The 11,845-nt window shown below is 35.6% G+C and overlaps 1 protein-coding gene across 4 annotated transcripts in view; it reads right to left on the reverse strand.

Moving 5' to 3' along the window:
- Positions 1-1,343: 1,343 nt before the first annotated feature.
- LOC114046430 (bile acid receptor-like) overlaps positions 1,344-11,845 on the reverse strand; it is a 19,983-nt gene continuing 9,481 nt past the window's right edge. The window contains exons 6-12 of one of the 4 annotated variants that reach the window (XM_027866769.1): positions 7,859-8,001; positions 7,657-7,761; positions 7,438-7,537; positions 6,202-6,330; positions 3,985-4,101; positions 2,502-2,615; positions 1,344-1,891 (exon numbers count right to left, since the gene is read on the reverse strand). In XM_027866769.1, the coding sequence (XP_027722570.1) occupies positions 1,653-1,891; positions 2,502-2,615; positions 3,985-4,101; positions 6,202-6,330; positions 7,438-7,537; positions 7,657-7,761; positions 7,859-8,001 (947 nt within the window). In that variant the 3' untranslated portion in view covers positions 1,344-1,652. Of the gene's footprint in view, positions 1,892-2,501; positions 2,616-3,984; positions 4,102-6,192; positions 6,331-7,437; positions 7,538-7,656; positions 7,762-7,858; positions 8,002-11,845 lie in introns of all 4 variants that reach the window. The other 3 variants (XM_027866768.1, XM_027866771.1, XM_027866770.1) reach the window with 3 other exon arrangements.

Below are 11,845 nucleotides of genomic sequence, written 5' to 3' on the forward strand. Positions count from 1 at the left end.
AAATAGCACACCCTAAAAATGTATTACAGAGATAAGCTATTGTTTTTTAATTAAAAGTTTTGGAGGAGAGGAATAAGGGGAAAAAATTAAAGTAACTATATCTTTAATAAAAAGGTAAGATTTAAACAAAGGTAGAGGGAGGACAAATAAAATGTCCCACCACTTATTTCCTCTTTCATCACTTACAAAGTATTGTAATAGTAATATATTTTAAATTGAACAGGTATTATCTAATTCAATTCATCGTTAAAAGCTGAACTATATTAATCATGTTGTGAAATTACTGCCACAAACTCCCTGAGAGACAGTACATTATAACACAGAGTATTGTAAGGTTATCTCACTAGCTGTATTATGAGTGGTGAACCATTTAAACTCCATCAACCCTAGTCTCTTTATCTGTAAAATGAGGATAATAATACCTGTTGTATCTGCTTCACGGGGTTATTGTGAGCATCAAATGAGATCAAGGATTTAATATGCTTTCCATATCTGAAAGGTACTATATAATAAATATCAGCTATGAACTTCTCTACGTCTGTTTTTTCATCTGTAAGTTGATGACAAACACATCAATGTGAGCTTTTCTCTAACTACAGCTATTTGTACCAGCTAATCTTTTTTCTTCCTCATTTTGTCTAGAAATTGTCTTCAACTCCTAAAATGATTTGAGGACATGTTCACTTGTCAATTTAATGGCAACAGAAAGTGAGAGGCTTGATAGTGAATGTTGTAGTCCAGGGCAGTCTTTAACTTCTCTCAGCTGATCATTAATTCCATAAAAAGAACCAATCAGCAACAATATTATATAAGGACTTTCTTGCTTCCAGCCAGGATGGTCTTAGATGTCCCTCCACTGACATTATTAAGTGTTCTACAAAATAAGAGAAGCTTATTTTGCTCTTTTTTTTTTTTGCTAAAATGTTGGGTTTTTCACACACTAATCCTATTAATGTTAATTCATTCATCCTCTGTGTCCAACTTGTTTTAAATATTGAAGTACATAAAAAAGAAGAAAGCAGAACCAGGAAAATAATATATAATGAGTAAATTAACATAAATGATAACAAAACTAAAAAACAATCATTGTCATGATCTATCTTGCTCTTGGAAAACTGATAATGAAATACACCTCCTCCTCACTCAGTCAACCAGTCAAGTAACCAGGCACCTTGCTAAGGGTTAGGGATAGACCATCTCTGTCTTTTGCTCAGTGTCATGGGGGAGACAATGTGCAAACAGCTATGTATAAACAGGACATATAAAAGGTAAATTGGAGATAATCTCAGAGGGAAAGCACTAAGATTAGGAGGATTGAGAAAGGTTTCTTGTAGAAGGTGAAATTTTATCTGATATTTAAGGAAACCAGGGAAGCTGGAAGGTAGAGATGAGGAAGGAGAAAAGCAAGGGGATTATGGACACGAAATACAGACAAAAGTCCAAATTGGCAGTGTCTATTTTCTATTACAAGGTAGGATACATGGGGAGAACAGAAGGGGGAAGGAGGAGTGGTTAAAGGGAAATGACTGTACTGTAAAAATACAAGGCACAAAATAAAACTTTTTAAAATAAAATAAATGAACAATTTGCGTTTCAAGAAATTTAAGAAAAAAACAAGGTGATGGTGGAATCTCAGCAATATTAGTAGCTATTCAGTGCATATCCCAAATCTCACAGAGTAAACTATTAAGTTTGGGGTCCTTGGATTTCCAGGTGACCAAAACTTCTGAATGGTTGTGATTCAGTGTTCTGAGCTCAGTAAGTCTTCCTATGAGACGAGCAAAATGTTGAGGATCTTCGGGATGATATATTTTTGAATATTTATACAAAATTCCTAAAAGTGGTTCCTGTAGTTTTTCCACATGTTGCTTATTTTTAAGCAGTGGACGATCTGAAAAACAATACCATAATTATCTTAATATTTTCTGCCAAAACACAAAGAATAAGAATGAAGTCTGGTCTTTAAAAGAAATTATATTTCTAAGAAATAAGCCACACAATAACTGTGTGTGCAAGTATCCACTTAAAACACAAAATCAGCACAAGATGAGCAAAAAATCTTTGGGTAGTGGAGGGGGAAGTATCCAAACCTGGGAATTCATCTCTACAGAGAACTCCCTCTACTGATGCAGACCAGAGGTTGTGTCTTGCCTGTCTATGGTCATACAACTAGTATATGTCAGAAGCAGAATTTGAATCCATGCCTTTCTGACTCTAAGACTATGAAGTCGTACTGTATCTCTCTTAATGTAATTGCAATCCACAAATTGTATATGCTTCAATTTCCAAGTTAATAAGTATTTGGAATGTATTCTTTACTAATCTTTCATAACTGGGGCAACTAGGTGGCACAGTGAATAGAGAACCAGCTTGTAAGTCAGGAGGTCCTGATTTCAAATTTGACCTCAGAAACTTGCCACTTACTAGCTGTGTGACCCTGGGCAAGTCACTTAACCCCAATTGCCTCACCAAAAAAAAAAATCTTTCGTAATTGATTTTACCTGAAAAAAACACAGTTGTTGCTGCAAGCAGAGCATACTCAGTTTCAGTAACGTTAAGTTCTCCCATGCTTCTGTAGAAGTAAAAGAGTGCAGTAATAAAATCTTCAGTGATGCCTTTAAAAAAGCAAAAGTAAAAACATTTTAATAAAAATCCAATGCTGAATCAGACATTGCAATTGCCATTTATCAAAACAATTCAAGAATAACATAATCTTAGAATCAGAAGGCACCTCAGAGACCATCTAGTTCACCCCATTCTTGAATAAGAATCCTCTTTACAATATACCTGCATACCTCTTCTGTTTTTGAATAATCAATAAATTTTTATTAAGTGCCTTCTATGTGCCAGGCACTATGCTAAGCACTATACTAATAACTCCAAGTATAAGAAAGTTTTTCCTTATATTCTAAATCTTCCTGTTTGCTACTTCTATTAATCATTCCTTTATCTGCTCTCTATAGCCAAGCAGAACAAGCCTAGCCCCTCTTCTGTATAATACTACTTCAGATACTTAAAGGAAGTTATCATGTCCCTTTGTGTTTTTTCTCCTCCCCCACTTCCTTAAACCAGTATTGGTACAGCATGTTCTCAATCACCACCCTGATTGGCCTCTTCTGCACACTTGCCAGCTTATCAATGGCCTGCCTAAATCATGTCCCACTCAGAAGTGAATACAATGTGCCACAGGTGAAAAGGACAAGACACCTAGTCCCATATACTATACCTTTCTTAATGTAGTGTAGGGTTGCATAAGGCAGCCTAAGATTGGGCTTGCCCTCACCTGAGGTCTTTAAGCAAAGGCTGGATCATCCTTTGATAGTACATCATAATGAGAATTCTTTTTCAGGTGAAAGTTAGGGTGCAAGACCTTTAAAGGTCCCTTTCAAATTTGATATTTTACGATTCTGTGCATTAGGTTTTTTGGTTGCCTTATCATACTGCTGACTCATAAAGAACTTGCAGACCATGAAATCCCAAAGATTTTTTTTCCAGATAAACTGTCTTCCATCTAAATCTCCTCCATTTTAAACTTAAATGAAGTTTTTTTTTTGTACCTACATGTAACATAAAATGTATCCTTATTAAATTTCATCTTAGTAGATTTGGCCCACTATTCTAGCCTGTCAAGATTGTTTTGATCATAGGATGATAGATAAGGGATTTGGAACTAGAACGTACTTTAGAAATCATCTAGTCCAACCTTCTCCTTTTACAGATGAAGAAAGTGAGGTTCAGAGAGGTCAAGTTACTTGCCCAAGGATACACTGGTAATAAATGGTGGATCTAAGATTTGATCCCTGATTTATTAGCTCATAATCCTGACTTGTTATGCAACATATTAACTATCCCTCTTAGCTTTTATTTCCTACAAATGTGATAAGCACAAGATCTCTGCCCAAATCTAAGTCACTTGATAAAAACATCAAACAGAAAAGAACTATTTCTTCTAACGTCAGTCAATATTTATAATGCTCATTTTACCAGATGTAGTAGAAGTTGGACTCTCTGCATTGTGAGGCATTTCCATAGAATAAATAACACTTTGATCAGCATTCTGACTGTGATAATTTAGTGAATGATCAGAAAACCTTACAGCATCTGATAAGAGAAGAAAACAGAAGCTTTGGTTTTTTTAATTTGTTATTCAGGCGATTCTATTCTGTCTCTTTCATAGCCAAATAACCAAAATAGCATTTGTTAGGTGTGACCATATCAATAAGAGACAGATATTCTTTCCAGTATGTAACACAATATCAAGAACATAGTAGGGCTTAATACTTACTTGTTGATTATTATTTTTATTTACTATTAAAATGTGAATAAAGATCAAGCAATGTTTAATGAATTCTATTCAAATAGCAAACAGAACAATTCTTCAAAGGTTCTCTATGATGCTTAAAGTGCAGAATGATTTCCTTAAAAGTCAAGTCATTTAAAATCACACAATTTCAAATGTATTAGGAAATAGTTTTTAAGCAGCTGGTATAGAATAGGTGGCTTTCTTTTCTGCTAATCAATGGTAAAAGAAAAACATTTACAATAAGCAAAATTACTTGATTGCCATAATTGGTGGCTAAATTTAACAGCATCTATCAACATTAGAGCTGTTGTCAATTTATAGCAATCAATCAACAAACATTTTTTAATCACTTTCTATGTCCAGGCACTGAACTAGACACTGGGGATAAAAACAAAGAATAAAACAATCCCTACTCTAAGGGAGCTTACACTGTAATGGAGGGACAAGTATATTTATGTATTATGTATTTCTATCCAGGTGTGGATAAAAATATAAAAAATACAAAGAAATCAAATATAAAGCAGTTACGAGAATCAAGAAAGATTGTAGAAGGTGGTAACTGAGCTGTGTCTTTAAGGAATAATGGACTCTCTGAGCCAGAGGTAAAGAGGAAATCCATTCAGGTATGGGAGATGGCCAATGAAAAGGCACTAAGATGGTAGATGGAGTGTGGCATGTGAGGAACAGAGAGAAGGGCAGTTTGATCTCAGGGTGTGCAGTAAAGAGCCATTAGGGTTCACTGAGAACAAAAGTCAGATCTATGCTTAAAGTAAATCTCCTTGGTAGATTTGTGGAGCATGGACGACAATGGGGAAAGACTTGAGAAACTAAGAAGGATTAAGAGGCTGCTCCAATAATTGATTAGTGATGATGAAGGTGTAACTAAGGTTGTACCTGTGTGAGCACAGAGAAGTCAGATAGGAAAAATGTCGTGGAGGCAGAAGTGGCAAAATTTGGCAACTGATTGTATACATGGGGTGAGGGAGAGTAAGAAGTTGGAGAAAAAGCTGAGATAATGGACCTGGGAGACCAGAAGAATGGTAGTATCTTTAATAACAATGATAACTAACATTCACGTAAAACTTTAGGGCTTACAAAGCACTTTACATTTATTATCTCATTTGTTCCTCACAACAATCCTGAGGGCTAGGTGCTATTATTAATTCCATTTTACAGATAGGGAAACAAAGGTTAAGAAGAGTTAAGATTTAAGCCCAAAGTCATACAAGTTCAATAGAAATAGGGAAGTTTGAAAGAGGAGTAGTCTTGGGTGGGATAATTAAGTTCTATTTTGGACATGTTGAGCTTGAAATGTCTCCTAGAATCCAGTTTAAAATATCCAATAAGCAATTGATAAAGGATTGAAGCTCAGGAGAAAAGACATGGGGCAGGATACATACATACACACATACATATATATGTATGTGTGTATGTATTGTATTTGTATGTGTATATATAATTATAGACAGTGTATATATAGACAGGCAGATAGTGCATATAGAGATAGATTATATTATAGATATAAATATATCTATATATAATTATAAATATAGATATATATCTAAAAGTTGATGACTCAGATGTGTAGACATAGGTGTATATATCTATACATCTGAGTCATCAACTTTTAGATGATAATTAAACCATGATCACCAAGAGAGTGTAAAGAAGGAAGAGAAGAGGGTTCAGGATAGTGCCTTAGAGAACACTCAACAGTTAGCTGAAAGATAAGCCAGCAAAGTGGAGAAAGAAGGATGGTAAAACATGAAGCAATAGAACTAGGAGGAAATAAAGTCACTAAAACCCCGGGAGGGAAGGAAACGCAGAAGACAGTCAATAGGGTCAAATACAGCAGAGGTCAAGAAGGAGGAAGCCTAAGAAAAGACTACCATATTTACTTCCACTGGCTGACGAAAGACATTCATTAACTTTCTGATTATAGATTTGAGCTGAACGAAGGAACATGACTTCAACTGTTGACCCCTTCAGCAATGCAATCTGATCCTCACTGGCCAAACTTTCAAATCCTGTAAGAAAAGATATTTATAATTATTAAGAAAAAATTTTCAACTATGGATTGAATTTAATTCAACAAACAATAACACTGTTTAACTCCAAAGGTGAATAAAATACTTTTATTCAAATTTGCGGCTTAAAAATGTTTTTGTTAATGCTGCCTGATTAGCAAGGTTTTACTATGACAAATACTAAGTGATATGGATAATGGAACTGCAAAGTTCTTATTTTCCAATGTGTTGACTGTATGAGTTTTTTCTTTTTATCCATTAAATTAATAGCCTGATTCTCTACTATTGTGGGCTTTTCCTTTGTTTACTTTAGATTATCTACAAAAATAAACCAAACACACATATAAAAAAGCCAAATGAGTTGTTTGACCAACTTGATTATCAAGTTTATCAAGTCATTCAAAAAATAATTTTGACTAATGATTTTTACTTCCTTGATCGAATAAACCAGTCAAAATGTTTTGGAGGAGAATTAGCATAGTGGAAAGCATTCTGAATTTGGAGTAAGGCCATCTGGGTTTGATTTCCTACCTAGTCATTTTGCTAGGAGGGAAATTACTTACTCTCAGTTTGTCAATGTATTGTAGTGAAAAGCATACTGGATCTGGAGTCAAATGACCCCAGTTTGAATACTGGTTTTGCCATTTACTACCTGTATGACCTTGGGCAAGTCACTCTACCTATTGGGAACTTAGTTTCCTCAATTATTAAAAGGGGGGATGACTTCTATGACTTCTAAGGTTCATTCTAGTTCTAAACCTATGATCTTATAACTCAGAGGTTCATTTTCCTCAGCTCTAAAACAGGGGTAACAATACCTACCTCCCATGGTTGTTGGAAGGAAGATACTTTGCAGACCTTAAAATGCTACATAAATGTGAGTTTTGTTATTATATTGACATATATGTAGAAATAGCATGAATTTTGTAGGTATGTTAATTTTAAATGACTTTAGCTTCAGACTTTTCCCAACTTCGAAATCTATAATAATTAGAAAGAACTGAAGGTTTTCTTTCTATTTATATTCCTCTACTCTCCTTAAAATGAGGGAATAAAATGAATCTGTTGAGTTTAGTGATGTTTTAAAAAGTCTTCAAGGAAAACTACCTGGAAGTCTCTTTGTAAAATCCACCAACATCTGAATGTGAAGCACTGCTGTCTCTGAAAGTCGCAAGAAACTTTCCTCAGGATTCGCATATTCCTGGAGCTAGCACACGCAGAAAAAGAATTAATGAAAATTAACTTTATTACAAAAATTGTCAAGATTTACTATTATTATTTGATGATATTGCTGATTACTCATTACTTCTTGTAATGCCCACATACTAATTTCTTTGCTTCCTCTAGTGGAATTGTATATCTTTGATGAGCAGCCACAATGTGCTCAATGAGCTGATGTTCCACTGGAGTTAGTTCCACTCTGTCCTGTAGCTTTAAGAAAATATAAGAAGGAAAAAAAAACCATGTATATAGTTTATGCCAAAAACAATTAAAGAAACAAACAGTTACTGAGGAGTAAAGTGCTTACCACTTTTCTAGATCTAGTTGTAGATGACACATGCTTATTGTCTATTCCTTCTTCTTCCACTTTGATGTTACAAAAAAAGCTATTCTTCTGCTTGAAGTTTTTTCTAAGTCGTTTGGATTTACACTGTACTTCCGTTAGCAAACCTGTAATGTTTCAAAATTCATATTTATAATGTGGACGTGGGCCTTTGCTAGGGAAGCAAGAATGCCTACAGAGGATGCCAGTTTTGCCCCTTTCTCTTCCATTGTTTCTGGTGTACTCTTTGATGCTTATTGGAGAGTTAAGACAATCTGTCTGTCCTGGTTCTCATCACCAGGATGGGACAGAACTCAGAAAAATAAATGCAAAGAGATATGAGTTTATCCCCAATTGGAAAAACTCAACAGGAGGTATGAACTATAATGGGGTAGGTTGGAGGGTGATGGCACACAGCGTATACGTAAAGGCATGAAAGGGGTCAATGGAAATTTAAATTTTGTTTCCCTAACTCAGCCAGAAATTAACCTGTTTTGAGAAGTTTAGAACTGAAAGAGTTTAGAGCTGCCATTTCTTTTATACAGCATGTGGACTGCAATGGCTGTCCAACAACAGATGCGCAAATGTGTTGACCTCCATGGTGCCTTACATATACGGGGTACTTCATAAACTCTTAATTGATTGACTGACCAGCCCCAACATGTGTTGACCTGGGAGCTCTTATTCAAAAAGTGTGCTGACAGTTCCTTGAAGAAGCAACATCAGTGGTGACTAACAAAAGTAGAAAAGAGACTTGGCAACTACACAGATGGAATGTGATAGCAGGAATAAGGGAAAGTAATCACAACAGATGCAAATACAGAGCAAAACAGCAGGGACAGGATAGCAAGGAAGTTCTTAGAACATACTGGTGAGCTACTGGAGGTAGAGACAAGGAACAATGAGGCACAGACCACAATGTAGAGAAACACCCCAAGATCTTATCCTTCACTGAAACTGTGGATCATGTAAACTATGTAGGTTCTGAAGAAATGGGAAACCTTCCAAAGGGGTGGGTTGATGGACTACTGAGCAAACCCAAGTTCTTTATCTCTTTTAGCACTTTACTCCTCAACCCCAGAGCAACTGTATAGGCGCCTACCTATGAGAGGGAAGGTTCACTGGAGGGGAAAATTTCTTTGACTGTTTATGAATTTTGTTAGTAGTCCTTTTTGTATTTTTTTTGTCTATATATCTCCAGTTCCTTTACTAGTACCAGGCTAACCATGGGACATAGGAAAGTTTCCTAACAAATGACAAAAAAAAACTAAGAAAGCCAAATGTTGATGTTTCCAGGGAAAACCCTGTGTGTGTGTGTAGAAGGTAGAAAAGAAGATAAGAAACCTCCAAGATTGACCTTGGTCTGCATAGGCACAAACCTTCAGATCTAGGCTATGGGTTATATATAAAATTATTCCTAGAAATTCAAGTAATAATACTACAGTATACTATATATATATATGTATGTATGTATGTATGTATGTATGTATGTATGTATGTATGTATACATATATATACACATCCATGAATCAATATCCTTTAAAAAAATTTTTCATGTATTGGTAATACATACATCTGTTAGGTTTATTATTTTTCTGTTCTTTTTCTTCTGTTCTATCATGATTCATCTAGTCATATTCAGTTGTGAACCATGAATTCAACCTAGTGATTCATAGGAACTTGTCTCTCCAAACTACAAATTCTAACTCTTCTAGTCTCAGACACACTAATTCTAGATTGGTAGCAACATACTTTACCAACTGATTTCTAAGGATAGACAATGTGTACAATAGTCAAATAATCTTATCTATGTGTGAGGGTAAAACTTGGCTTTATATCACAGCGTCATGAGGGTATCTCATGAAGATGAAAATCAGCAAAGTCTCTTTTTGTCTTTACAAACAGGAAAGCACATCAAACATTCTTTCGTTAAGTGGGAAATGTTCATATTTAGCTGGTTGGGCTTAATTTTATTTTTTACCTAAATAGAGCTTCTATACAACATGTATAGAAGAGCATTATCCTATTGTTAATATTTACTTTTAGGTATTAAAGTCATGCAAAAACATTTCATCTATACTTAGCATACGCAGAACAATTTACTAGGTGCTATGTTGTTATTTTCTATGCTCAGCTCCTTCTTTTCTTCTTAATCATGGCATGGAGGTAGCCCTCAGTTCTGCGAAGCTGAACTAACAGAGCACAAACTATGATAGATCTCGTCATGCTGGAAAGGCTTTGAATACAGGCTGGGGGACAGACTCTGTTACCTGAGGACCAGTCTAGCTATATGCAGAGAGCTTCATCCCTATGTTAAACACAGAGCCATTAATTTCTCAGCTATGATAACTCTTAAAATTGTGGAAGGGTTATAATAGTGGGGGAATTGAAGACTTCTTAAGCATTGAGGGAGATAGTGTGCTACAGTGGAAAGAGCCCAGAATTTGGAATCAGAGAACCTGAGTTTGAATCCAGCTTCCACCACTTACTTAACCTGCGTGACCTTGGGCAAGTCATTTCTTTGGACTACGTTTCCTCTTCTACCAAATAAAAGTGTTGGACTCAATGACCGCTAAGGTTCTATGATCGTATGCCGGGGGAGAAAAAATAGAAAATATCCTCTGGCCTCAAACAGTGTATCTTCTCGGCCAAGAGACACAGTCTGCAAAAACATGTTCAAGGTAAATTTCCGAAAGGCACTTGAAAAGCAATATGCTTGAAGTAAAAATGGAAATATTTCCAAATAAGTATGTAAGTTCTAAAAGGATGTACAGAGAGAGTCATTCTAATCAGGTAAAGTTAATCAGGGAAAGCTTTTTGGAAAAAGTGAGTTTAAAGTCAGGATTTTAACGGTGTGAGGTTTGCTAGTGAACGAATTGAAAGTTTTACTAGTGAGGGAAATGTGCCAGGTCAAAAAGAAGGGGATAAGTAAATTATGCGGGAGTGGTGTGGAGCAATAGGATTGGAGAATCAGAGAAGCCTAATGGAGAACTAATGGGAAACCTGGAAAGTCAAGCTTCCACGAGTGAATTCCACATGATGTGCAGCAGGGACACATTCTGCTTTCTTTAGCAGAATAGGAGAGTGACATGATGAAAACAGTCTCTGTAGAAGATTATTTTAGTAGCTATAACTGGCACAAATTAAAAGAAAAGCAAAAGAAAGCAATAAGATCAGCTAGGAGCTCAGATGAGGAGAGTTCAGACTAGTGTGGTAACTGGAAATAAACAAGGAATGGACAGTTCTGGGAGATGTTATATAAAATGAATTGACAGGATGTGACAAGGTGTAAGAGGTTAAAGGAAGATAAGAGTTGGTAATTAACCTCCAAGACTATGATCCTACTGGGGAAGTTGATTAGCTTGGGTTTTATACACTAAGTTTTATGTATCAGCAGAACCTCTAAATGAAGCTGTCCTCTTAGTGTCTATAAATGCAGAATGGAAAAAAGAAAATAATTATTTTAAAAACCACTCATTCTAGATGCATTGATTTAACATTAAGGAAACTAAGGTCAATACAGGTATCATTGAATAAAGAAAAAAATGATGAGAAAGAAAATTCACATGGATGTGGGGTGTTTGTGTAAAAGCTAGTTATTGTAGATGGCAAAAACCATTCATTCCCCAAATTCAGGAACTAACCATAATTTTAGTAGTTGCTAAAAAACTAATATAAGTTCTGCCAACACAAAAATAAAGAATCTACAAGTTGGACAATGGCATTTAGTTCTCAATATGAGAAAAATAGTCATTAAAAAATACGGTTAGGGCAGCTAGGTGGTTCAGTGGATAGAGCACTGGCCCTGGAGTCAGGAGGACCTGAGTTCAAATCTGACCTTAGACACTTACTAGCCACGCGACCCCTGAGCAAGTTACTTACCCCCAATGAAGAAGAAGAAGAAGAAAGAAGGAGAAGGAGAAGAAGAAGTGACGAACAGGAGGAAGAAGGCAAAGAAGAGGAGGAGGAGGA

The sequence above is a fragment of the Vombatus ursinus genome, unplaced genomic scaffold (genome assembly GCF_900497805.2).
Source record: "Vombatus ursinus unplaced genomic scaffold, bare-nosed wombat genome assembly UNPS02014782.1, whole genome shotgun sequence".
NCBI classification, from domain to species: domain Eukaryota; kingdom Metazoa; phylum Chordata; class Mammalia; order Diprotodontia; family Vombatidae; genus Vombatus; species Vombatus ursinus.